General features: G+C 51.1%; 9 protein-coding genes across 9 annotated transcripts; 8 read left to right on the plus strand and 1 right to left on the minus strand.

Moving 5' to 3' along the window:
- Positions 1-1,587: 1,587 nt before the first annotated feature.
- On the plus strand, positions 1,588-3,872 carry BGZ61DRAFT_219264 (uncharacterized protein). Its single transcript, XM_046238083.1, has 2 exons — positions 1,588-3,175; positions 3,305-3,872. Exons 1-2 carry the CDS (start codon positions 1,701-1,703, stop codon positions 3,723-3,725), a joined length of 1,896 nt encoding a protein of 631 aa, XP_046105194.1. The 5' UTR covers positions 1,588-1,700; the 3' UTR covers positions 3,726-3,872.
- Positions 3,873-4,361: 489 nt separating this feature from the next.
- On the minus strand, positions 4,362-9,075 carry BGZ61DRAFT_449692 (uncharacterized protein). Its single transcript, XM_046245643.1, has 7 exons — positions 8,725-9,075; positions 8,650-8,673; positions 8,406-8,598; positions 7,345-8,358; positions 7,176-7,287; positions 6,836-7,123; positions 4,362-6,777 (listed from the first exon to the last, which is right to left on the minus strand). The coding sequence occupies exons 1-7, from the start codon at positions 8,983-8,985 to the stop codon at positions 4,578-4,580; spliced, it is 4,092 nt and encodes a 1,363-aa protein (XP_046105195.1). The 5' UTR covers positions 8,986-9,075; the 3' UTR covers positions 4,362-4,577.
- Positions 9,076-9,268: 193 nt separating this feature from the next.
- BGZ61DRAFT_449700 (SNF2 family N-terminal domain-containing protein) lies at positions 9,269-12,621 on the plus strand. The gene is made up of 11 exons (XM_046245644.1): positions 9,269-9,580; positions 9,656-10,266; positions 10,320-10,415; positions 10,470-10,660; positions 10,709-10,742; positions 10,800-10,978; positions 11,051-11,900; positions 11,948-12,133; positions 12,180-12,330; positions 12,379-12,468; positions 12,514-12,621. The coding sequence occupies exons 1-11, from the start codon at positions 9,365-9,367 to the stop codon at positions 12,538-12,540; spliced, it is 2,631 nt and encodes an 876-aa protein (XP_046105196.1). The 5' UTR covers positions 9,269-9,364; the 3' UTR covers positions 12,541-12,621.
- A 776-nt stretch (positions 12,622-13,397) lies between these two features.
- BGZ61DRAFT_449701 (ubiquitin carboxyl-terminal hydrolase, family 1) lies at positions 13,398-14,290 on the plus strand. Its single transcript, XM_046245645.1, has 2 exons — positions 13,398-13,774; positions 13,855-14,290. Exons 1-2 carry the CDS (start codon positions 13,426-13,428, stop codon positions 14,226-14,228), a joined length of 723 nt encoding a protein of 240 aa, XP_046105197.1. The 5' UTR covers positions 13,398-13,425; the 3' UTR covers positions 14,229-14,290.
- Positions 14,291-14,685: 395 nt separating this feature from the next.
- Positions 14,686-15,803, plus strand: BGZ61DRAFT_388619 (uncharacterized protein). Its single transcript, XM_046242787.1, has 2 exons — positions 14,686-14,965; positions 15,018-15,803. The coding sequence occupies exons 1-2, from the start codon at positions 14,809-14,811 to the stop codon at positions 15,578-15,580; spliced, it is 720 nt and encodes a 239-aa protein (XP_046105198.1). The 5' UTR covers positions 14,686-14,808; the 3' UTR covers positions 15,581-15,803.
- A 2,359-nt stretch (positions 15,804-18,162) lies between these two features.
- On the plus strand, positions 18,163-19,889 carry BGZ61DRAFT_449705 (uncharacterized protein). Its single transcript, XM_046245646.1, has one exon. The coding sequence runs from the start codon at positions 18,348-18,350 to the stop codon at positions 19,851-19,853; it is 1,506 nt and encodes a 501-aa protein (XP_046105199.1). The 5' UTR covers positions 18,163-18,347; the 3' UTR covers positions 19,854-19,889.
- Positions 19,890-20,369: 480 nt separating this feature from the next.
- Positions 20,370-21,842, plus strand: BGZ61DRAFT_350959 (pectin lyase fold/virulence factor; the record flags this gene model as incomplete). The annotated part of the gene is made up of 5 exons (XM_046240289.1): positions 20,370-20,618; positions 20,655-20,726; positions 20,829-21,075; positions 21,123-21,726; positions 21,776-21,842. The coding sequence occupies 5 exons, from the start codon at positions 20,370-20,372 to the stop codon at positions 21,840-21,842; spliced, it is 1,239 nt and encodes a 412-aa protein (XP_046105200.1).
- Positions 21,843-22,532: 690 nt separating this feature from the next.
- BGZ61DRAFT_505564 (uncharacterized protein) lies at positions 22,533-22,781 on the plus strand (the record flags this gene model as incomplete). Its single annotated transcript, XM_046251839.1, has 2 exons — positions 22,533-22,572; positions 22,619-22,781. Coding segments are annotated over 2 exons (203 nt in total), but the record flags the coding sequence as incomplete, so codon positions are not given.
- Positions 22,782-24,107: 1,326 nt separating this feature from the next.
- BGZ61DRAFT_349993 (uncharacterized protein) lies at positions 24,108-24,800 on the plus strand (the record flags this gene model as incomplete). The annotated part of the gene is made up of 1 exon (XM_046240192.1): positions 24,108-24,800. A coding segment is annotated over one exon (693 nt), but the record flags the coding sequence as incomplete, so codon positions are not given.
- Positions 24,801-24,942: the final 142 nt, after the last annotated feature.

Genomic DNA, 24,942 nt, shown 5'->3' on the forward strand with positions numbered 1-24,942 from the left:
TTGCTCGATTTTCAACCCTGTCGATGATCCCGGAATTGGGACAATCAAACGAGCCTCGCATGGAATGTCACTGAGAGGTGTGTCTCGGAGAATTAACACTGTGGGCTCTGAGTCATACGCAGTAGAAATGGTGTATCAGTGGGACGTAAAGACAGTGCAAAACATGTCATATCCACAGACCGCACTGTATACGTTACACCAGCTGAGTCGCCCCCATGTTAATGACAACCCCACTACGAGCGACCACAACCGAGAGCAAACCCCCACCAGTTTTGCGCCTGGACAGAAATAACCCACCGCCAGTTTCTGGCTCTGCCCGGGGAAGGAGTTCCAGTTCCAGGGACTAGATTAGCGTACCGAAGTAGCAGGTCTTCTGGAGACATTTGGCCCCGTAAAATGAGTAGCCTACTTTGGACGGTACTTGTCCGAGCTCTTAACTTACTTGGTTCAAGACGTCTTGACTCTTGGGCGCACAATAATATCCCAGTTTTGCCCAATCCCTTGGATGGTTTGGTCCCCGGGGTCGGGTTACATACCTGTCTGAGTTTGACCGAACTGGGGAATCCACTGGAGTCTTTGGGCCTGAATCCAGTCTCCAATGGAACTTGGAAGCGCTGGTGCTGTGACTGGTGCTCTTCTCCCCTTTGTGCTCGCCCGGCAACTAGTGTCCGCCCGCCGCGGTGCGGTGTCGGTGTCGGTGTCCCACGACAGGCCGACGACAAGGCACATGGCACAGCACAGTACTTGTTAGTACAGCACACCACAGCACAGAAACCACACCGGTATGCCCGTTTGCCCTGATTTGGAGCCTCCAGGCCAAGACCTGCCGTAGGGTCCCTGGTGCCCCGGCCTGGAACCCTGTTAGGCGCCCCGGTTCGGTGGTGGCCGGCGTCCCGGGGCAGCTGAGCGGTGGTCCAGGCCGGTGGGTGGCGGTACCTGTGAAAAGCCTGGATGGAGTCCCTGGAACGGGTGTGGCGACGGTACCTCGTCATAGGCTTGGTGCAGACAGAGTACCTGCTTCTGGTACCTGCCCTTCGGTGGGGGTGTGATGCGAGACTTGCGACCTTGAGACTTTTGCTCCACGGCGCCCCAGTGATCCCAGTGATCCCAGTGATGCCCCAGCGAGCGATGCGCTTGTGACCGACGCCGCCTCCTCGACAATACGACCAGTCGTCGACGGGAGGTCGACATAGCCCAGGTACCTCCGCCGCCGCTGACACAGCGTCCAGGTACCTCGCCCCAGTCCCCAGTCCGTCCCTCACCCGTCCCTCACCCGCCCCGCCCACTCCCCTTGGCCAGACCCGACGCAATCTTTCAACGTCTCGGTCGCTCAAGTGTCAGTCCTCGGCCGCCTTCGTCACCTTCGCTCTCCTCCTCCTCTCCTCTTCCACATCTGCATTCTTCTCCTGCCTTCTCACCCGTTTTGCGAGTCCTGGCGACGTTTTTACCAGAGAGGCATGCGCATTCGTATAAACCGACTGCTTGTGATTGTTCTTTGACCTGTTCTTTGTCCCGTCTCTTATCCAAACCTGCACCTGCAGCACTGACCCGACGTCGCTGCATTTTTGTCCACCCCTGCCCCTCAGCTCAGCGCCAGAACCAGCCAGCTACCAGGACCAGCACCTCACCGCGCACCACCGAGTCGGTCGGTCAGTCACGAGTCATCCGTTGTTCGCTCGTTCGGTCCTCCTTCTTTCACGATGGCCAAGCCAGAGCAACCACGTCGACGGTTTGCTCCCGTACCAATTGAGACCACCTTCGAAACCTTCCGCAGCACCACCGGCAAGCAGAAGCACGTCCTCCACCTCGATCCCCCAGAGTCACAGCGAAAGCAAGTCCGGATGGGGCCCGATCCCGAACCTACCCCCGAGCCGTCCCCGCGCGAGGCCTCGCCAGTGCCCCGGGAGCTGCAACCACGCCGCCGCTTTGCGCCCCAGCTGATCGAGACGTCACGGAGGAGCCGGCGAGTCGGCGACGTAGGACCAGCTACCAAGCCGACCGATAAGACGGACATCTCGCCGTACACAAGAAACATTTACACCGCCACCAAGGGGTACCGAGGGAAGAAACCAGAGGCACGTGGTCATGGCGAGAACGCAAGTCCCATGGCGGTTCGCCCCGTGGGACCTATGCGCCGCGAGTCTGAGGATGAGAACGTCGCGGGCTATCTCCTGGAGCTGGCTGCAAAGGAAGCGGAGCGCCAGATGCAAGAGACGGCTCTTATGGCCTTCCCCAACAGCCACGCTCGTGAGGGTGGTATCGACCATTTCTACTTTCGCGAGAGCTCAGGAAGCGACAACTCGCCAGAGAGCACTTCGCCCGGCCACAATGTCAACACCCATGGGCGCCGGCGGTCGTCGTCCGGCCAGGACATGAATTGGTGGCAGAAGCACATGCAGGATCATGCTGAACACATATCACACGAGCACGACGAGATGGCCGTGGACGAGCCGGAGCCCCAGCATGACACCACACAGGACTTCAAGCACGACTTCAACCATGCAGAGATGGCTGCCGTCCCGGAGGCCGACACGGAGTCGGACGAGGACATCGGCGATACGGTCATGCGGACAGACTCGGCCCTCGACAGGATGGATCTGCCCGTTCTTCCGGATCCGATGTGGACCACGACCAAGAAGGTGTCGGTGCCGGGCCCCATTGGCGAGACTCTCATGCCACTCATCCAGCCTGATCCGTATGTCACGAGCCAGGTCAGAGATAAGCCCTTCCAGCCTGCAACCGCGCCGCCCCGGCCCATTGGAGAATCTCCGATGCCATATGTCCCATCGGCTCCGTCCGCCAAGCCTGCGGACATGCCCTTTGCCAAACCTTCTCAAATACCCCCGGACACCAGCTTTCGAAACCAGGCCAGTCCCTTTGGACGTCCATTCGGAGGCCTTGGTTATAAGCCACCAACTCCCCAGTTCCAGAAGAGGCGCCCGGCTGTATCTCCCCCCATGCTCGGCAAGGATCTCGTCTTCCGGAGGTGTCCGTCGCCCAAGCAGACCAAGCTTGAGCCCGATCACCCATTCGCTGAGCGGCATGCCGAGGAAAGGTACCGGGATGTTTCGGGTCAAAAGGGTCTCTGGCGAGGCTACTGCTACAGATCAGAATCGAATGATGATTACTTGGTGCCAGCAGACCTGCATGCCCCACCGATGCTGGGGACCCTTCAGCCACCGGCTACTCCCGGCTACCCGGGCGTGGAACATTTTGCGCATTTCGACATGGGCATGCGGGACGAGCCTGCATCTCTAGACTCTAGCGACAAGATTTTTGATACGGTCGAGACCCGGGGCCGGAGCCGCGAACCCAAAGGTCTCCACAGACTGCATGGCATCCATGGCATCGACAGAAGTGCGCAGAAGGAGAAGAATCTTGCCGAGCTCGATGACAAGATTTCCCAAGAGTTTGACGACTCTTTCATCACCCAAGTTTACAACTACCTGTCCCTGGGATACCCGGCCATGGCTCGGGCATTTGACGAAGAGCTGTCCCAGATTAGTCTCATGAGCATCGGCGACCTAGAGAAAGACGATGAGAAGCAGTTGGCCCAGGGCCATCTGGTAGAGGCGGAGCACGACGCACCCAGGGAGCAGCGCTGTCCCCGATGGAAGGCCCTTCGGTCGTACATCTTCGAGTGGGCCAGGCAGCATCCCAACCTCGACAACCTGGATCCAGTTGGCTGGGGTGTCCGAGAACGACGAGGCAGCTGGGCCATCTGATTTTTACATTTTCGCCTGCGCTTTTATCACGCGTTACCTTCGAATGATCAGTACTAGCGACAAGAGGAGTCGCAAGAGGCATTGTTGGACTGGAGTTGTGTTTTTGTTCCGATTTCTATTTCATGGACTGGGCGTTTGTCTTTGTCTTTGTTAAAGAGGGATTAAAGAGGGATGCGAGAGATGCAGCCCACTGTTTTTGTGTGCATATATTTTGGGAGGGAATTACGCCGAGGGCCTTCTTTTTTTACATATTTTGAAGGGGAAATGACTTTTCGGGGCGGAGGGCTGGGGTTTTAGGGCTCTCTGCCAATGCGGGACATAAAAAAGAAACAGGGAAGGAGATAAAGCAAGATGATGACGATGATGTCCGGACAAGAGGACTTGAAGTAGAGAAGACAAAGACAAGACGGCGAAAGATAAAGAAGAGCGACAGAATGTGTATGATCGGTTGGTACTTGATACCACCGTGGTGTGGAGATGCCAATATGAAACGTCCAAGACCGAATTTGAACCACGATTGAGATTTGTATCGCAGTGATCTGATGCATTACTTTTGCATACTAACCACCCACATCAGCTTGTGGGACTGAAAGGGAAGAAATAAGCATTTTATCTAAGAAATAAGCATTTTATCTAAGAAATGTTGTACCAATTTACCGAGTCCATCCGGCAACACAGCAAACAAAAAGGCATGAAAAGTCCAAAAAGAAACCTAATAATTCTAGTACGCCCGTCATATCTGTGAATAACGATGCTCTCTCGATACGAGACCATTGACAGCTGAACATGCTACGATAGTCAAGACAGAACACAATAGTTTGGCTCAAGCTCACTAAAATGTATATACTGCATTCATGAACCGTCCTCCATCGCTTTCTGCCACTTAGGATTGGACCTGATCTGATGCCGCATGACTTTCTCGAGCCTTTTTGCCATGCTGGCGTAGCGGGAGCTCTCATGGTGGTACTTGCGGCAGTTGTCGAACATGAGGTTGAAATCTCTCACAAAATCCTTGAAGCCGGCATATTGGCGTGCCTCGAGCTTTTTCTCCACCGTGGTAAAGTCCATGGGTTCTTTGATGACGTCGTAGTAGCCAGCGATGTCGTTCGTGCTGACGGGAAAGAGGAAAGGCTCGGCGGCGCTGGAATTCCGGAGCTCGTTGAATAAAGAGAGGAGCTCATTGTAGGTTGCGTCCGGAGAACTGACTCTATCGGGAATTAAGAGTTTCAGCATATCTCTTCTAGTCTCGAGACTGACAGATTCGTCAGCTAGTTTTATCAAAGTCTTCATATCACTCGTCCCTATGTGAACGCGGCCACTCTGCAAAAGTTGCCTCAGAGGATCAACGAGGTCGAACTTCACAGCGATTTCCAAGGCTGTTTCATTCGATCCATTCCGTTCCTGCAAATCGTTCGTGTGTTGTATGAGGAGATCAAGAATCTCCGAAGATGCAATTGTCGCCGAATGAAGCGGCAGGTTGCCATTCAAGTCTCTCATATTGGCGGAAACCCCACCATCTAATAGAATGATCCGTTGAGCCAGGCTTCGAACGCATCTCCTATTGAAGCCAGTGGAAACGGATGTTCCTGCTAAATGATGTAAAGGGGTACGTTTTGTCGAAGGATTGACAATATTCAGCTGTCCAGGACTCATTAAGTCCAAGAGACACTCTGCTATGGCCCACCCTTTAGAAGCGAAAACTGCGGAGAGAAACGGACCCGGATCCAAGCTCATTTCGCGAAGAACTTTAGACAGCCTTTTGAATGGGAGGTCATCGTTTCGCCTGTGAATATGAGGTCTGGGAGTCGTCCCGTCTGGTTCGTATAAACTTGGGAAAGCATGAGCGAATACTCGATGTTGAAGGCGGACGACCGTTTCAAGCATCGGTTCTGAGTTAAGTCGATGTCCCCCTCTCACCTGGCTCAATGTCAGGAGAAGATTGAGAATTTCGTATAATCTCAATTCGATATGCTGAGGCGATAAATTTGCTAATAAATCTTCTAGTATTTCACTAGATCCAGCTGCAATGGCTAGCGCCACATCACCCGGTAAAACCGGCTTGGCCTTAGACCCGAAGCTGAACAATAGACGGAAGAGTTCTTGATCTGACTTCTGAATTGCCTCAGTGATCGGTGAAATGATGTGGAGACCAATGTCATGCGGATCTACTCCTTGCTGTAACAGGTACTCGCAGATATGATAATGTCCATTTCTAACCGCCAGCACGAGTGGAGTTTTTGAACTTTTGGATGTCGCAGTTGCAGTCAAAGAAGCACCTTGTTTATGAAGAGTCTTGACACTTTCCAGATCGCCTCGGGAAGCTGCCGAGTGAATATCTGGCATTTCATTTCGTCTTGACCTGGAGAAAAGTGTCGAATCTGCTGGATGAGCGTGAAGGCGCTGTGAATGGCTATCCAGATCGCATTTTGAAGGGAAACCCGTGACGCGAGCATAGCATCCCTCAGTAGAGCACTTGAAAGGTCTGTCGTGTTCAAGTAAATGCAAGTTTCGCTCTTGCTGATTTTGAAAACCGGAGGCGAACTTCAAGCACCGAATTTTTGGACACTTGAATCTCTCCAGCCCATTGAGATCCAAGAAAGCTCTTTGTGTTCCATCGTTTAATGCAGAGTAATCGATGGCTTCGATCACTTTTCGGATGGCGGCAATTCGCATTTGAATGCTAGAGGAGTCACCACTAAAGCTCAGCCATTCTGCGATCCTCAACTGCACGGCTACATGTGTCGCCGTGAGATTGCTTTCCTCATCCGGTTCATATAAGCTGTAAGGTAGGAGATGATGCATTGATTGGATGACATTTTGCCGGAGGGCAATGTTTGAACCAGAATTGACAGTAAGAATAAAGTCGGCGTGGTGTTGAAAAAATGCGAGAGCGTAATCAAGAAGCCCGTAGTAACCAGTCAAGGCAGATTCCTCGATATCAACCGCACAAAGTCCCTCGGCGAAAGGATGAGACGAAAGATACTGAGAACAGTAGATCGCCATTTTTGCGTGTTCTTCAAAAAGGCTCATCCGGCGGGTATGTAGGAGGTATCTATTATGGAATTAGTCCATGATGTCTGGGGCATCAATGTTTGTCCGTGTGCCTTTACCTCCCCGCCGTGTTATGGACCAGACTGATGTTCTGCTCTGTGGCTGAATTCCCATGATACTCACAAGGCTCTGTCTCTACTAGAGACCCGCAGATGATCTTGCAATTATCCACTCGTCTGTTCCTGAAGTTGCATGTCGCTTTCTCAAGGTTAATGCAAAACCTGGATTGGATCTCTCTCCATCGCAGAGGCCTTGCTGAACAAATAAGCCACCCTAAGATGCCCGCTGCAGATTTCCTTCTTGCAGGTGAGGGTCGATCGAGGACCCGTATCACTACTCGTTCGTATCTATAAATTCTGGTTAGATCCATTAATCAATGACGCCAAACGGGTTTAGTACGCTGCATCTAGTCCTTGAGGGAAGTTGTTTTGCGTGAGCTCATCATCGAGGTCTGCGGGCGATTCTTGAGAAAGTAGGTTGTCCAGGACAACCTTGGCATAGAGGAACATTCCTGAAAAGACTATTAATAAAAACCTCGATAGGGATGTGGTTTGATGATAAGGAATACCTTTTGAAGCTGAGGCAACCTTCTCGATGATATCGGCCTCTTCTTTCGAGTCCAAAGAGAACCGTTCTCTGATCAATAAGGCCCTGGATTTGGTGTAGCGCTCAATATCAGAAGCGTGAAACGCATTGGGATCCAGACCAATCTCGGGGTATGTTGACAAGATGGTCTCGATATGTCCGTCTCGCTGTCCTGATACGAGAAGTCGTATGATACCGCCTTCACAGATCGCTTCTTCCTGAAGCCACTTGATGACCCGCTGAGATTCCACCTTATTAGTTTCATATTCCTCATCACACTCATCCAGACCATCAAGAACTATCCAGACCCGCTTTTGATTCATCAGGCAGTGTCTTGTGCAGTCCTTCAGGAACGAGTCCAACAGGACTTCAGACTTGTTCTTTTCTGCACACTGCTGGTGCATGTACTCTAGCAGAGCATCATCTTGAGTCAGCAACTGGGCTAAAAGAGCGCGGAACATTTCACCACTAGTCCGATGGGTGCCTTCTGGAACTTTGTGCTTGAAGTAGAAAAATACTACAAGCCCATCTGGTCCGAGGGTCTTGGACCTCAAGTGGTCAATGATTCGCGAAGCAAGGGTGGTTTTGCCTGATCCGGGCATGCCGTGTAGAAAAAGGACGCTATCAAGTGACGTATCTCCATGAGCCCAACTTCTGAATTTGGGATCCCATAGGATCCAATCGCCGGAATTCGACTCGTATCGCTGCCTCGACGCCATTTGCTGATCCGATTCATAATCGAGAGGGTCGATTTTGGTAATAATCATCGCTTTTTGACTGAAGAGAGAATCATGGCGCTTCGTGTCACTCTCCCGAATGGCCTGGCGGATTTCAGTGAGTCGATCGTTGAAATCCGTTGACAATTCTTGGACTTCTTCAATGACAACCGTAAGCTTTTCATCAGATAACAAATTATGATGACGCTTTAGGCTGTCAATGATGGGCCGAAATCGAGTTTTGAAAGTTGGCCAGGCATATTGGAAGAATCGCTTCCAGCCTTGTGGAATGTTAGCTCCCCGTAGTTGAGGGTCAAGAATCACGTACCTGGCTTGGAAAACACCGCCAAGACTCCAGAGTGGAATTGAAGCACGTCATCAAAGTATGTCTCGAGGATTGCTCTGGCCTCAGGGTGATTCTTGAATAGTCTGCTATACCTCCCCAAACCGTCGAGAACGTCACCTATCTCTTGGTACACTCCGAGCACAAGTTCAAGGATATCGACCCTCGTGGCGGCAATCTAGAAAGAGAGTCAGCTCCGCATATTGGGCTTGGTATTTGACGCTCCCACCATCATTACGAATTTGATAGGCCCCTTTGATTATAAATTAGCGAACAGAATGCGACTGTGGAACCATGTGCGTACCCAGATGAATGCTACGACCTCATGGACTTGGAGGAAGATTTTGACGAGCTCCTCCATCTGTTTCATCCCCTCGAAGAACTTTTTGAGGCGCGTAAAGTTCCGTAGTTTCTTATCAGGTCCAATTTGATCCTGGATGTGTTGAATTGCCAGCTTGACTTCCTCAAGGCCCGTGGACGAGAACTCTTGCTTTTGATCGTCCGAGATGCCCTTGCGGAACCTCTCTAGTGATCTGCTGAAGCCATTGATCGTGTTGTCCACCATATTTTCGGCACTCTGAGGATGAGTAGGAAGCGGTGATACCACTGTAGTGGCTCGTGTTGAGGTAGGAGAGAGGAAGAACGGCGGTTGAGAACTGCTGGAGAAAAATTGAGACAAGCCAGCCGCAGCCTGATGTGCTTTTTACTTGTTAGGTACCCAAAGCCGGCTTGCACAGCCTCATGTATAGCCCCTGCATGTCTCACAACGCCACTATCACAAATACTGCGCCTCCCTATGTTGAATGGGCTAATGGTCGAGAGAAACGATTTTTCTTGTGCGCTGTCATCCTTGATCCTGCGAGGGCCGCACATGCATCATTTTTGCTCCCCTCCCCCGTTCTAAATGAGTCCGTCAGGACTGGAATTGCATTTAATTTGCCAAGATGAAGCCGGGGAAGCGACTGAGAGAGGGGAGGGAAAACGACGCCCCTGCGAAACGCACGCTGCCTGCACACCACTGCAGCACTCAAATTGCTGCCAGTCCCGGGAATGTCAAGAGTGGACACCCACACGGAATACAGGGCCATGTCGACCTCGATTATTCTGACGAGCCAATGACAGAAGCGGTACCAAGCAGACAAATGATTTGCTATGGAGCAGTGAGTACTGTTGGTGTTTTGGCTGCACTTCGACGCAAGCTTCAATTGCGGAGATTTTCTCACAAGCTGGAATAGTTGTTCGAGACGAAGGCAAAAGCGAGCTTCCTCAAACATGCAAATGTTTCAGCCCTGCCCTGGTCTCGCTTCCATGCTTTTCAAGTTGCACAGCGTGGGGGCTTGTACTGCCTGTTGGAGCTCGCCGAGGGCGTTGAACACAATTTTGCTGAGTTGGATGTCCTCACCACATCTCATTTGCGCGCCTTGAGCAAATTTCAGGACATCTCATTCAATGCAGTCATCAACTCCGCCAGCCTAGAAAAAGTCTCCAGGAAGAAGACCAAGAAGACGACGGTTATAGATGTTACAATCAACATTTTGGGACCTGAAGTTCTGGCTGAAGACGTTGGAGAACGACTTGCTGATTCTTCCGCGTATCTCCAACACCCTGTCTTCCTCCAGGCAGGTATAAGATACTTGAATCCGCATTACTTTTACTTGGATGGGATAATGTCAGATCTGAGCCATCTGGTTGGCCCTATACAGGAGGATGCGAGATCTACCCGTGTTTCCCAAGGAATTGAGAATGTTCTTCAATCTTTGGGAAGCGCGATGACCATCACAAATTCCGAAGAATACAATATCGAGAACATGGCAAATAACTTCTTGGCTGCTACTAAGCTAAAAAGGTATGTCCAATCTTATGTTATGGAAGTCATGAGCTAAGCTCTCCAAATCACAGACATCAAATCGAGGGCATTAGGTTCGTCCTTAGCCGAGAAGACTCAGGCTTCTGCCACAACATGAATCGCGATCTTTTGAACCTGATCGATCCAAGGTGTGCAGCATACGGTCATGCTATATTTATGGTGGCTAATTTGTTCTACCGTAGTCTTAGTCGACATCTTTCCCCATGCCTTGGTGGGATCATTGCGGATGCCATGGGGCTGGGCAAAACCCTGACTATGTTGGGTGCGATTGTATGCGCAAAACTCACTGCGAATGGGCGTCTAGACAGGGATGGAGCTGAACCGACGTCGCCTGTTTTGACCAACGCGACATTGGTGGTTTTGCCCTCTAAACGTAGGTTGATGTTCTCCTGCTGAGTCTACTTAACTAATGTAATGATAGAGGTATTGGACGTCTGGGATTTTGAAATCAAGAGGTGATGTTCCTGGAACTGTTTTCGAGAGCAAGGGCTGATACTCTGCTAACCAACCAGGCACTTTAAGTCACACACTTTAGACGTCGGCTTCTTTCACGGAGATGGACGTGCAAAGACCCCCGACGTGCTCATTGAACATGACGTCGTGCTAACAACCTACCGTACTCTAGCGGCTGATTGGAGAGGCAAGAAAGTCCTCCAAAACATTGCATGGCTTCGAGTGACCTTGGATGAAGGCAAGTTGACTAATCTGGGGGAGAGTGAATCACCATCTCAATTTCAATTAGGAAGCTAACATGGAATAATAGCACACTGCATTCGGAACGAAGATACCAAGCTTTTCAAGGCTGTTGAGAGCTTGACTGCGGAAAGGAGATGGTGTCTGACAGGAACACCCATCCAGAACAGTCTGCATGATTTGAGATCGCTGATGAGGTTTCTCCGACACACTCCTCTGATGGGTACCAAGGTCTTTGAAAAGCACATTATCGATCCTATTCGGAACGAATCTGAGGATCACGAGCAATTTAGAAACCTTCAGCTGCTTCTTCGCGTCATTTGCCTTCGCAGATCCGAGAAGTGTCTCAAATTGCCTCCATCAGTCACCGAGATGGTTCCAGTCGTCCAAACCAAAGAAGAATCTGCGCAATACCAAAAGATTCTCGAAGACTGCCAAAAGGAATTTGATAGACAAGTTTGCACAAACCCGAATCAAAGCAAATCCTTGATTCTCTTTGCCACGATCATCAAGCTTCGAAGACTTTGCAACCACGGCACTATTCCACAGGAAAATACGGACCGGGTGTCACCAATCCCATGGAACAAATCCTCAAAGCAGAGAAAGGCATCCACTATAACCGGAAATGAACCATGCGGCTTTTGTAGCACTGCAGAAGGAGACACCGAAATCTTCGATGGGATAGATGAGTGTCCACAATGTGGAGCTTTGTTGAACACTTCGGCAAGCCCGCAGACCCAAGATTGCGAAATGAAACTATCGTTTTATGATGGCAACATGCTTGGAGCTTCGGGCAGAACACCGATGGCGTGGCCTCCCTTGGCTGGGTCTTCTATTGCCGGGATACCCGGGTTTTCATCCAAACTCTTCGCCGTCGTCCAAAACATCGAAGTTTCATGCAGCAACAGAAGCTCCAAGAGGTAAAAACAACTAAACCTTGCATTCAGCATCAACTGACAGCGTATAGCGTCGTGTTTTCATCGTGGCGATTGACCCTGGATATCCTGGACAGAATGTTATCCCAGCGAGGGATATCGTCGTTAAGAATAGATGGCCGGGTCAAACCTGAGGATCGAACAGCTATAATATCAAGATTTCGCGAGGATATGGGAGCATCCGCCCTTCTCATGACGATTGACTCAGGAGCTGTTGGGTATGATCAACAATGCTTTTCCATGATCTCAGCTGACTATTATTAGTTTGACTCTAACCAACGCTAATCGGGTTCATATCGTTGAGCCGCACTGGAACCCAGCTTTGGAAGCACAAGCTATTGCAAGAGTTCTTAGGATGGGACAAACTCAAACTGTGACAATTGTCAAGTATATCACTGAGAGGACAGTGGAGCAGGTAACATTGCACACCAACCAACAGTTCAAGTTCCTAATTGCGACACAGAATATCGTAAAATTACAGGAGAAAAAGAGCCGGATCGCCAAAGTTTCTTTAGACAGTACATCCAACGGGGATGCCACTGGTCTGCTTGATGTATGTATTCACTGCGATGTGGTGACTCACACTAACACAACGTAGGATTTGAAGTTTGTTTTGGATGCATAGAGGAGAAGAAGGGAGTTTCAATTTGAGATTAATTTACAGACTAGCTATCTCAATAAATATTGAGTCGTATTTGGTACTTGATATGCTGTGTATTGCTTGATTCTCGACTAGAGGTCTGTAGTTGGACTACTTGACCTCGCTCTATATCGACTTCTTACTCAACTATATATCATCGGCTATTGACAATCCGATACAGGAAAGTGCATCTTGAATGGGAAGATGACAGTGGAAGTGAGTGCAACGATTGAATCTTTGTGGCAAGCTAATTTGTCAATCAACTTCGACATGAAGCTGCCTTCTTCTACTCTATGCGTGCAGAACAAACCCCGGCGAAGAACCTGAGTCAAGATGTGGCAGGCTGGAACAGCAATCCTCAATCCGACACAGCCTGTGATTTCTTCACCTGTATCTACGATTTATTTGTCTGGACTGAGCCGCCTATCTGTACATCTCGCGGCTGTGTACGGAGTACCAGGTGGTTTGTCGTTGGTGTTTTAGCTGTTCGTGCTCATTTGCGCGATGCAGGGTCTGTCTCGCGGCACTTGTGTGTGCTAATACTAATGCGAATACAGTATTTAACACAAATGCGCCGAGATGTGAGTTCTAGTCCTTGTTCTCTACTGTGCTATCACCGTGATCCATCTTTTCTACTGGTCTTCACACGATCTAATAAGTGGTAGCAATCACGATTTTCTTGATGCAGAAACTTGTTCCTGTTCCGGTTTATACATTGCCGCTCGTAGCAATTGCCCAGCAATCCCGACAACCAATCGCTAAGACGGAGTAATAGCTATTCCGTTGTCCCGCACCTCCAGCTAAGGCTCGGCTTCTCCATTCTTCCACAATACCTACCTTCGGTTTTCCTTGACCAGATCAACCGCCAACATGTCTTATAACAAGCACTTCATCCCGCTCGAGTCTAATCCTGAAGTTTTTAATCAGTTGATTCATCAGTTGGGGGTCTCTGATGACTTACGCTTTCATGATGTTTGGTCTTTGAGTGAACCCGAACTCCTCGCATTAATTCCTCGACCAGTCCTAGCACTTGTCATTGTCTTCCCCACACCCCCTCAGTACGAAGATCGACTCGCCGAAGAGAACAAGTTGACGCCCGAGTATACAAAGACGGGTGAGGATGAGGATGTTATGTGGTTCAAGCAAACGATCAACAACGCGTGTGGACTCTATGGCATCCTTCACGCAGTTGCTAACGGAAGTGCAAGAGACTTCATAAGTATGTTTCCATATTGCGATTATTTCTTGTTTATTTGAAGGAATGTAGGCGGTGCTGATATTTTTTTAAACAAATTATAGAGCCGAAGTCTCATCTATTTAATTTGCTTGGGAGATGTACTTCCCTCAGCCCATCAAGCCGCGCAACTGTGCTCGAGAACAACAAGGAGCTTGAATCAAAGTACCATTCGGTAGCAATCCTTGGAGATACAGAGGCACCCCAAAACGTTGAGAGCGAGGTGGATTTCCATTACGTCTGCTTTGTGAAGTCTCATCGTAATGATAATCTGTACATTATGGATGGAGATAAGAATGGCCCAATCAACAGGGGTCCGATGTCCAACGATGACCTACTTTCAGAACAGGGAATTGAAGCAGTCATGGAGTTTATTCGCCAACATGATGACAGCGGACAATATAGCTTGCTGGCGTTGGCTCCAAATCCGCATATTTAGACCTTAGTCTATAGCCTTCAAGGATGTTATGCATGTGCTCGATTTCTGTCTGCGCGGATGCGATCAAGCACTTAGTGTCAGGCCATCTCTGCAATCTGCAAACTCGTCCGACCCAGAATCGCTCTGAGATTCGTATGTATCTATTCCCCATTGACCCGGTATGCGCTTCTTGAGGAGTGCCTGAACCTCGGCGTTCCATCCATGGTTCAATGAGAGGTCTAAAGCTGACTGACCATGTCTGCTTGATCTATGTGCTCATGCGGCGTGGGCGCTTCATATTAACACGAAGTAGGATTTGAAGTTTGTTTTGGAGGCAAGTTGATTGACAAATTAGCTATCTAAATAAAGATTGAGTCACATTTGCTGCTTGATACTTGATGCTTGATATGCTGTGGATTGACGTTATTTCATTCTAGGCTAGAGTTCTGTGGCTGGACTACTTCACCCCACTCCATATCGACCCCTCACTCAACCGCATATCATCGGCCATCGACAATCCGATACCGGGAACTGTGACTCTTCCAAACCAGACTAGGGAAACATCAACCTTTCACCTTACTTAAATCCTCAAGTTGCAATCATGGGCAGTATTTCTCTGAGAGAACATATCCGGTGGCTCCCGGACGAGGCGAGTGAGCCGACATCCACCGTTGTCGTCACGTCCCCGCAGCGTCGCTACGTGGATCTGAGAATCTTCCGACCGGAGGGCGATCAGAAGGCCTGGAGTGGGCAAGAAGGTAAATACTCTGCTGCACAGGTTAATCTCAGACCAGTCGCTCACAAAACCAGAGGCGCTTCCCGTGGACCGACTAGAATGGGGCATTGCGGGGACCTCGTCGTCGTGGATGCGAGATGACGGCAAGGGCGGCCAGATCCGGCATTCGCAGTGGGAGCATTGGATTGACTCGCATACCACCGAGCCTGAGAATGCAACTGATGAGGGCGACATGTTCCCGCAGCCAGACGGGACGACACTCGAGACTGGTAGCATGGTCAACCCTGCGACAGGGAAGAATACGGCGTATGAGGAGGTCTGGCTGGACGTTGAGCCTATCCCTACATCCACGTCGGAAGTGAAGTCTATTGTTCTGCACATGGAGACTGAAACGGGCGGCCGGGGCTCTGTGGTCCGTCTGGGCCAGTACTGCCAGGGCTTCCTGCGTGAGGGCGACCTTATGACGGCAGAGCGATGGGAATGGGAGGCGACGAAGGGATGGAAGAGAACAATCAGGATGGGAGAGGCGGAACTGCCCTGTGAAAAGGTATTGGATGATGGACTCGGAGCCAAGAAGGATGAGGTGGTAGAGATTGGAGGCAATGCTTGGAAAGTTGTCGAAGTCTCAGGAGAGTAGTTAGTGACGTTAAATCCGGAATTATCACAAACAAGCGTCTCGTGATACGCCGATATGACTGGTTTAATATTTTGGGTTCCAAACCGAAAGGAAACGTAAATCTGCGGACGGCAGAGACGGTTTCGCACGCCTAGAGGCATGAGAGTGAGCGAATTTCCATGGATTCGAAATGATGCAGGGACGAAAATGTCCCTTATAGTAACTTGGGGCTTGTGGACAGAGGTGAATTTATTACATCGAGCAGATTTCTCAACTGGCTTGTCAACCTGACTCTGGTCTCTTATTCTGCGTTTCCTGGGTTGATATCTGGGACCATGGTATCAGTGCTGACATCCTCGGCGAACGCCAATTTCGATGGGCACCTTGGCCTCGACCGACAGGACAATGATAGACCTACTTCCTACATTTTCCTAACCATATAAGGGCTGCTCGATCGCAGTGCTCAAACATCGAGGGATTGTGACTCCAGGACATGGAACCACGTGGATAGTATAGAAGCATGACCTATTTTGGATCTGAGCCTTGACGCCATTGAATCTCGCGAATGCCGAAAAAGATTCCCATGAGCTGCAAAGCGACGGTAGTGGCTTCGTAGTCAGGGGCATTGCGTGGGTGATTTTTAGCGTGTGGCACTATCGATTTCAGCACTGGCCATGACGTTCTGGATTTGGCGAAATGGACCCTCACCAGCGTGCACAGTGAAATCGGCTGCAAAAGACTGCTTCATAAAAAAACAATAGGCTGATGAATTTACCGGACTGTTCTCGTCCATGTTGTAGCTTAGGACCCGTATTGCCCGTTTGGTAGGCATCGACTTGGGCATCCATCTCGGTGGTTGAAACCACGGCTTCGGCACTTCCCTAGGTTCCGCTTTCACGAGTATTGACGCCGGCTACCAATAAATCGGAAGAAAACCGCAGCTGGTTAGCCGGATTTTGTTAGCCTGCAATTCCCCTGCCGCTTCTAGTCCATGAGTCGATCAATAGTTCAACGACTAGACTCATTTGCTCCTCGCGATGGTCCCATGTGGAATTTCCCGCGACGACCCGCCAGCTGGACCGTTCTCCTGGTACGGCCCAAACTTCGATGGGATGGGCTAGAAGTGAGTGGAGGCAGCAATCCATCCAGTTATGGAAGGAGATCCGTAACTATCGATTGTTTCTGGGATCTTTTAGTGGAGGCAAAACGGGTTTATATGTGGGATGTCGCCCAGCTGCTGCCGTGGTGCTGATTCCTCCTCAACCGTCACTCATTTCGGTCATTCTTTTCGTCGAATTATTTGTTTCCCACGATGCGTTCTGCAGCAGCGCTCGTGGCCCTAGCCCTCGCCGGCTCTGTCGACCTCGTCGCGGCCGGTCTTTGCAAACCCGACACCAGGGACAACACCGAGACGGGAAGCGCGACAACTACTCCCGGGCCCACGACGACTCCGGCACCGCGGACTGTAAGGAACCTTATCAGGAACGGCAACTTTGAGGGTTACGACCCCAGCTACGATGGAGGCATCTATGCCTTCCAGGCTGAGAATGAGGCTCGCCTTGTGGAGGGTCCGGGGTATAAGGGCGACGGCAGCAAGGAGAGCAATTGTGTGCACATGAAGGCGAGCAACACCGGGAGCGCGACTCGCAAACGAGATATTGGAGAGTTCGCTGCGATTGAACAGCAGCTTGATGCTATGGACACGACGTCGCTGTACACCATCCGCTTTTATTACCAAGTCCTGCAGAACGACATTGCGGACACCTGCAAATTCGACGTCTACTACGGCGACGAGCTCTTCACGTCAAGCCCGTATTTCCCCGTCGCCCTACCGACAGACTCGAACCCTCAGTGGGAGTCCGTCCTCGACCAGGCCGCAGTCGAGACGTCAAGCGGGCTTATGCGGATCGATCTGAATTGTGCCAGTGGCGGCTATGCTGAGGTCTACGTTGACCAGGTCTTTGTTTCCAACGAAGTCAGCCCTGACAACATGGACAACATCTCGCTGCTGTATACCTGGGCTTATTCGTCCACTTCGACTACGCAGAAGGCTACCACGAGCTCTACGGAGGTTACCACCACGCAAGACTCCTCTACCTCGACCACTTCTATGACCAGTGTCGCCTCAACGACCACGACCACGACATCCACATCCACGACTCAGTCCACAACCTCAAGCACCTCTGCAGCTGCTACCTCCGCCGGTAACAAGTACTGTGTGACGTTGGGCAGCACAGGTGATCCTGGCAGAGGCTGCGGCTTGCGACCCTACAATCCCAGCACGGGTTACAAGACCATCAGCAGCACCCGCATGACCCGCGATCAGTGCGGTGCCCTCTGTTTTGCCGATGCCAATTGCCAGCAGTTCCAATGGGACGCCTACAGCTCGAGCTACGCGTGCCTCAACACTTGCATCCTGCTTTCGTCAAACCTCGCCTCCACTTCCGCGAACAACGGAGGAGCCTATTACGCATACGACCGCTCTTGCATCACGCAGAAGGAATGCACCGCGCAGCCTGATGGCACCACCTGTGTCAACGGGCTTGGGGACACTCCCGGGGCCGGTTGCAGGTCGAGAGTGACTGGCATGGTCAAGTCCTGCTCGGCGGCCTTCCTCACCGCGAGCGTGGGCTTCATTTGCGACCCTAGCAAGGAATGCCGAGATCTTTGCGCCAAGTATCCCGATTGCAAGTCTTACTCAATCAACTTTGCAGGAGGTTGCTTGCTGTACCCCGGAACCATCTCCGAAATTGTGGACGAAAGCACCAGCGGACAATTCTTCTACGATATGAGCTGCAGTGAATGCGGCTCAGGCAACCTGGGATACTTTAATTACGTGACCCAGCTGCAGACCGACGTGTCCGCTGTGAATGAATGCCCGGCGGTTACATCGGTATCGTCGAGCTCTTCAATTCTGTCCACGACCTTGACCTCGACCTTCGTTTCGACAAGCAGCAGTGTCAGCAGCAACATCGACACTACCACCACGCCCGGCGCCTCTACAACGCCCTCGACCACCACTTCGTCCACTTCGACCACCTCCTACTCTTGCCCCGCTGGCATTAGCTATCCCGGAGCTTGCTACAGTGCCACCCCAACCAGCTCTGGTTCAATTTGCGGGAAGAGAGGCGACGTCCCGTTGACTGATGCCTATGGTGTGTCAAGCAAGGACTGGGCGCAGAACTCGGTACGAGACTGCGCTCTGTACTGCGAGCTGCAAGGTTCTCAGTGCAGCGCCTACGGATGGAGCGATGAGGATACGGTGGGCATGCCTTGCCGCTTCATACATGACAGCGTGACCGCGTCTGGTTTCAGCGAGGACTCTTCGTGGGCTACTACCTGGTACGATATGGGCTGCGTGACTTGCATTATGTGCGAAGCTTCCACAGCGACCTCGACCACATCGGCTGCTACATCTACGTCGACCTGCGCTCTGAATAACGGCGAAGGATGCACCTCGAAGATTCTAGTCGAAGCTGGATACTACTGCAACCAAGCTGGCACCGTTCAACAGGAGGCATATGCTTATTCCAACACCGACTATCCGTTCCAGGGATCGGCGAAGCAGTGCGCAGCCATCTGTGCCCAGAAGACGGGCTGCAAGGCATCATCATATGACTCCTCCCGCAGTTCGTTCCAGTGCTCCTTCATCAGCTCATCTCTCCAGAGTGCCGGTTTCTCGGCGTCTGCTGGGTCGTCTAGGTGGAGCGACCAGGCGTGCTGGGATTGCCCTAGCTGTTCCGGTGCAGGTTCGTCTACGTCGGCTTCGACTACTCCTGGCGCTTCCACTCCAGGCGCTTCCACTCCCGGCGCTTCGACTTCAAGTGCTCCGATTTCATATATTTCCACTCCAGGTGCTTCCACACCCACGGCCTCTACGACATTCGCAACGTCAACTTTTTCGCCGGAAACAACTCCAGGCGACGACACGTCGTTGTCCACGACTCCTACACCCAGCCAGACGAGCTCCACGTCAACCACCAGCCAAGCCGCTGCCCCCACATCTTGCGTCGCCACAGTATCCCTCACTGACGATGTTACCTGCGGGCTCCCTGGAACGGGAGGTAACCAGGCACAGTCAAATTACCTCACGAGCTATGTGATCAAACCGGTTGCCAACCTAAGCGCCTGCGGCCAGGTTTGCCTAGACCGAGCGGATTGTCTCGGGTTTCAGTACGTGAGCGACACTAAGGTCTGCTATCCTTACCGCATCGGGACCAGCGGCCTGGGCCTGACCTATGTTCCGAGCTCCAAATCGAGGTTCTACGATAGAGACTGCTATGTTTGCGGTTGAGTAGACGTCTATAGTCATGTAAATATTTGCCACCGCCTTCGTTAATAGAAATTCCATTTTCTCCGAAGCCAAACTCGACTAATTCTCGCCCATGAGTTTATAATAAGCTTATCACGATACCTTATGTTAATCCTGGCTCCGGACCATCGGGGTCGTGCGTTCGCCGCATCATGGTCCCACGAGCCCCGCCGAAGTCAAGGGTCTGAGACACTTGACAAGGGGCGACGATGTGACAAGCCGTCCCAACGAGGCTCGTCTCTCCACTATGTTCTCTTAAAACGGCCAAGATGATGACGCCCAGTCGGTAAATCCCAGTCCGCCAAACAGAGAGTCGAGTTTCATACGCGTACATGACCCTGTTTAATTAAACGAAACGATCAGCTGAACGGCGGGATGAGATAAAACATCTGGAATCCTCGCGACGGAAGTCTGGATGGTTTTTGGCATTCACTTTCGTTCTCTTTTCCCTCATTTTTCATTTCTTACCCACGGCAGCGCCGTCAGTCTATCGTTATCATGCACCGCTACACTCTCCTTGCTTTGCTCCCAGCGGTGCTGGGTTGCGCAAACCCCCTGACCAACGAATGTGCCTCGTACATGGTCAACAACGCCGCCGAGGCGTCGGCCTTCTGTGCCACCTTCACCCAGAGCGTCGTGACTGCCACGGCCGATCTTCCTTCGTGGGCCAGCGCTTGCGCCTACAAGCCCAAGCACATCTCCAAGGAGTGTGCGTGCCACTTCACCGCTGGCAGCGAGGGCGGCGCCGTAGTGACCCCCACTGCTGCGCCTGTCGAGACTGAGGCTGCTACGACTCCCAGCTTTGAGGAGCCTGTTCAGACCGGTGCTGCTACTACTCCTGCCGCGGAGCCTGCTGTTCCCACCACTCTCAACACTGTCGTGGCTTCTGCCCCTGCGGCGTCCAGTGTCGTTGGCACTCCCGCATCAACTGTCGCTTACACACCTGCCTCTACCGAGTCCTCTGGCAGTGGATCTGGCAGCGATGGCTCGACTTGCGGATCTGCTGCCGAAGATGCCCTCGTCGGATACGGCGATGGTACCACCGGTGGTGGCAGCGGAAGCGGCACCACTGTGACTTCTTGCTCTGAGCTTTCGTCAGCCATTGCCGCTGGTGGTGTCATCACCATCTCTGGCATCCTGTCTGGCTGTGATATTCTCGAGCTTGCCAGCGACACCACCATCATTGGTTCTGGCGCCGACTCTGGTAAGTCAATCCCCTCACATTATGAGTTACACTACTAACATTCATAGGTCTCACTGGTGGTGGCTTCCGCCTCAAGGCAGTCGAGAACGTCATCATCCGCAACCTCAAGATGAACGACCCCCCTGAGGGCAAGGACCTCATCGACATTGAGGGCTCCACCTATATCTGGGTCGACCACTGTGACCTCTCCGCCGAGGGCATCACCGGTGACAAGGACTTCTACGACGGTCTCCTCGATATCAAGCGCGCCTCCGACTTCGTCACCATCAGCTGGACCAAGTTCTCCGATCACTGGAAGGCCAGCCTGATCGGCCACTCTGACAGCAACGGCGACCAGGACACTGGCACCCTTCACGTCACCTACCACCACAACTACTGGACCAACATCAACAGCCGTTGCCCGTCTGTGCGCTTCGGAACTGCTCACATCTACAGCAGCTGCTACGAGGACATCCCCACCTCGGGCATCAACTCGCGCATGGGCGCTCAGGTGCTCGTGGAGCAGACCTCGTTTAGCGCCGTCAAGAACGCCATCATCACCAACCTCGACAGTGATGAGGATGGTTTTGCGTTCGAGCGCAACAACCTGTACACCGATAGCGAGATCACCATCACCCAGGAGCAGGAGTTTACTCCTCCCTACGACTACACGTAAGCCAACTATTCGTGATGCATGAATGTCTGAGCTAACAAGTAATAGTACCGACCCTGCCTCTTGCATCTGCGATCTGGTCAAGTCCAAGGCCGGCACTGGTGTCATTGCTTAAGGGAAACGAGTGGATGGGGTTGTGGTTCATCCGTGACCCAGGGCGGATGGAAAGGATTGTCTAAGCTTCTATGTGTGATTATATTCTGTAATTGGGGCGTTTGCCTTAAGCTGTAAATAGCGGGCGTTACGATCAATGACAGCATCAGGTTGATCCTGCATCTTGCACCGTATTATCCCAAAGCCGTGTTTAAATGTGAATGTGAATTGTTAGGCCTCAGTCACTATCCACAATCCCACAGCATGCACTAAAGTAATAAAAGAGTTCTATTTGTATCCGTCCGGTGCTGCTGGTGTTTCAAACGAGGCTATGTTCTAGACTAGCTGCGGTTTTGATTCGCTCCTGCAGCTGAGCTGTGTTCGCCTCAGGCAGCAGCATCTTCTCAGCCGCAGGTATATCGGGCACGCAGCCTGAACCCAGCCCTGCTGGAATACTTGCAGTGTGCCCGAAAGAGATAAAAAGTCACGCACATTGCTTCCATGAGCCATACCAGCTTTCAAGGGCCAGTTAGTGGCCAATATGTGTTTGCCGGCGCGCACGCGTCTGACGGGAGCACCATCAACTACAATCTTGGCGGCCATGCCCCGTCGCCATCTATCCGACCCTTCTCGACCGTCCCGTTCCCGCTGGATCCCAAGTTCGTTGAGCGGACTGACGTCTTGGACTGGCTGCAAGATCAAGCCGCACAACCGGGCAGCCGCGCTGCGCTCGTCAGGCTCGGCGGCATCGGGTAGGCTTCGTGCCCCAGAGATCCAATACTTCGCTAACAGACCAAGAAAATCACAGGTCGCGATCCACCACGCGCACGAAGTCCGACAGGCGTCACCAGATACCTGGGTGTTCTGGGTGCATGCAAGCTCTAGGGCCCGTTTCAAGGAAGCATACCGAAACATCGCCGACAGACTGCAGCTTCCGGGACAAGATGATCCGAAGCGCAACGTACTCTAGCTGGTATATGCCTGGCTGTGCGACAAAGAGAATGGGCCATGGATGATAGTGCTTAACAACGCCGATTCCGTTGAGGTATTCTTTTAAAGATAGAGCACCCATGGCTCATGCGACCAGCCGCTGGCATCATTCGTACTAAAGATCGGCCGCGGATCGATCATAATTATATCTCGAAATATGGATGTAGCGGAGAGGCTAGCCAGTCTGGATGCTATCTACAATATGCCGACAATGGAGACAAGCCAAGCCCTGCAGCTTCTCCGAAATACACTTGGGGAGAGCGCCGAGGATAATATGGCAATAATAGATCTAGTTAACGATCTAAACTACATACCGCTTACAATAACCCAAGCTGCTGCTTATATTAAGCGAAGCAGGCTCTGCATATCTATATCGGCTTACATGGACGAGTTTCGGAGAAGCCTTAAGAAGAAGGCAAGCCTCCTTAATAGAGACGGCGGCGACCTCCGTCGGGATGAGAGCGCCTCTAACTCGATCGTCACTACATAGCAGATCACCTTCGAAGAGATCCGTCGCGAACGGCCGTCGGCCGCTAACTTGCTCTCATTTATGAGCTTCTTTAATCCCCAAGGGATTCCCAAGCCTGTGGTGCAAGCCTATGTATATAACTATAGTGAGTATAGCAGGGATAGTCTTAATAAGGATATTAAGGTGCTCTATAACTACTTAATAGTGGAGGTAACTGCCGAGTTAGATATATTTAAGATATATACTCTAGTGCAATTTTGCACGCAGCTGTAGCTATCTATTATTAATATGTAGCGGTAGAAGCGGGAGTTTCTGAAGGTTATATCAGACCTATACCCATTAGGGTAGTATAAAAATTGGATAGAATACCAGAGATTAGATCCGCATATTGATTTAATTATTATAAAATAGCCAAGTTATAGTAAAGATGTTTTAAGGTAGACCAGGCTGCTTACTAATATAGAATCGTATCGGTAGATAAAGAGGATGTATAAGGAGGCTAAGGAGATAAATCAACATACTCTAGAGATAAGAAAGAGGCTACTTAGTAAAGAGCACCCAGACACACTTAGGAGCATCTACATTCTTACAGGGGTACTGCAAGATTAGGGAAAGTATAAGGAGGCAGAGAAGATAAGCCGACGAGCTCTGGATTCATATAAGAGGGTGCTCGGCAGAAAGCATCCAGCTACGCTCGCAAGCGTTAATAATCTTGCGTTAGTACTCGAAAAGCAGGAAAAGTACAAGGAGGCAGAGAAGATAAGCTAACAAGCTCTGGATTTATGCAAGAGGGTACTCGGCAGAGAGTATCTAGCTATACTTACAAGCGTTAATAATCTTACGTTGGTGCTCGGAAAGCAGGAAAAGTACAAGGAGGCAGAGAAGATAAGCCGACGAGCTCTGGATTCATATGAGAGGGTGCTCGGCAGAGAGCATCCAGCTACGCTCGCAAGCGTTAATAATCTTGCGTTAGTACTACAAGATCAGGAAAAGTACAAGAAGGCAGAGAAGATAAGCCGACGAGCTCTAGATTCACGCGAGAGGGTGCTCGGCAGAGAGCATCCAGATACGCTCGCAAGTATTAATAATCTTATATTAGTACTTAGAAAGCAGAAAAAGTACAAGGAGGCAGAGAAGATAAGCCGACGAGTCCTGGATTCAAGCGAGAAGGTACTCGGCAGAAAGCATCCAGACACGCTCGCAAGCCTTAATAATCTTATGTTGGTGCTCGGAAATCAGGAAAAGTACAAGGAGGCAGAGCAGATAAGCCGACGAGCCCTAGATTCAAGCGAGAGGGTGCTCGGCAGAGAGCATCCAAACACGCTCACGGATGTTTATATCCTCGCATACCTCCTTCACAGACAGACCCGCTTCTCAGAAGCGGATAAGCTGTATGAGAGAGCCTGCAGGGGTTTTATGGAAGGTCTTGGATCGAATCACCCTACTACAAAAAAGTGTGTAGCAAGTTACCATTCTTTGAGGGAAGATATGGAGAACATGTATTTATATAGAGAAGAGTGACTGCTTCAGTACTATGGTTTGTCACTTAAAGGTACTGAAGCTTTATTATTCCATCTGGCGATAAGTATAGAATCATTGTAGAGATCGAAGCACGACGATAACTTCTCGCGATATAGATATCTCCTCGAAGTTGATCCTTGGA

This window comes from Ilyonectria robusta (assembly GCF_021365365.1).
Source record: "Ilyonectria robusta strain PMI_751 chromosome Unknown BGZ61scaffold_8, whole genome shotgun sequence".
Taxonomy (NCBI): domain Eukaryota; kingdom Fungi; phylum Ascomycota; class Sordariomycetes; order Hypocreales; family Nectriaceae; genus Ilyonectria; species Ilyonectria robusta.

What these genes read in the sequence shown, in the direction of transcription:
- BGZ61DRAFT_449692 (XM_046245643.1), bottom strand. Translation starts at nt 8,985, where the DNA reads ATGGTGGACAACACGATCAATGGCTTCAGCAGATCACTAGAGAGGTTC. An exon ending in AGGTCGTAGCATTCATCTGG is followed by an intron (nt 8,674 to 8,724) that starts GTACGCACATGG and finishes TTATAATCAAAG; the next exon opens with GGGCCTATCAAATTCGTAAT. An exon ending in CCTCAAGGACTAGATGCAGC is followed by an intron (nt 7,124 to 7,175) that starts GTACTAAACCCG and finishes CAGAATTTATAG; the next exon opens with ATACGAACGAGTAGTGATAC.
- BGZ61DRAFT_388619 (XM_046242787.1), top strand. Translation starts at nt 14,809, where the DNA reads ATGGGCAGTATTTCTCTGAGAGAACATATCCGGTGGCTCCCGGACGAG. An exon ending in GGCCTGGAGTGGGCAAGAAG is followed by an intron (nt 14,966 to 15,017) that starts GTAAATACTCTG and finishes TCACAAAACCAG; the next exon opens with AGGCGCTTCCCGTGGACCGA.
- BGZ61DRAFT_449705 (XM_046245646.1), top strand. Translation starts at nt 18,348, where the DNA reads ATGAGCTGCAGTGAATGCGGCTCAGGCAACCTGGGATACTTTAATTAC.
- BGZ61DRAFT_449700 (XM_046245644.1), top strand. Translation starts at nt 9,365, where the DNA reads ATGAAGCCGGGGAAGCGACTGAGAGAGGGGAGGGAAAACGACGCCCCT. An exon ending in AAATGATTTGCTATGGAGCA is followed by an intron (nt 9,581 to 9,655) that starts GTGAGTACTGTT and finishes AAGCTGGAATAG; the next exon opens with TTGTTCGAGACGAAGGCAAA. An exon ending in TGGGATTTTGAAATCAAGAG is followed by an intron (nt 10,743 to 10,799) that starts GTGATGTTCCTG and finishes CTAACCAACCAG; the next exon opens with GCACTTTAAGTCACACACTT.
- BGZ61DRAFT_449701 (XM_046245645.1), top strand. Translation starts at nt 13,426, where the DNA reads ATGTCTTATAACAAGCACTTCATCCCGCTCGAGTCTAATCCTGAAGTT. An exon ending in AAGTGCAAGAGACTTCATAA is followed by an intron (nt 13,775 to 13,854) that starts GTATGTTTCCAT and finishes AACAAATTATAG; the next exon opens with AGCCGAAGTCTCATCTATTT.
- BGZ61DRAFT_219264 (XM_046238083.1), top strand. Translation starts at nt 1,701, where the DNA reads ATGGCCAAGCCAGAGCAACCACGTCGACGGTTTGCTCCCGTACCAATT. An exon ending in CCGATGCTGGGGACCCTTCA is followed by an intron (nt 3,176 to 3,304) that starts GCCACCGGCTAC and finishes CCGGGGCCGGAG; the next exon opens with CCGCGAACCCAAAGGTCTCC.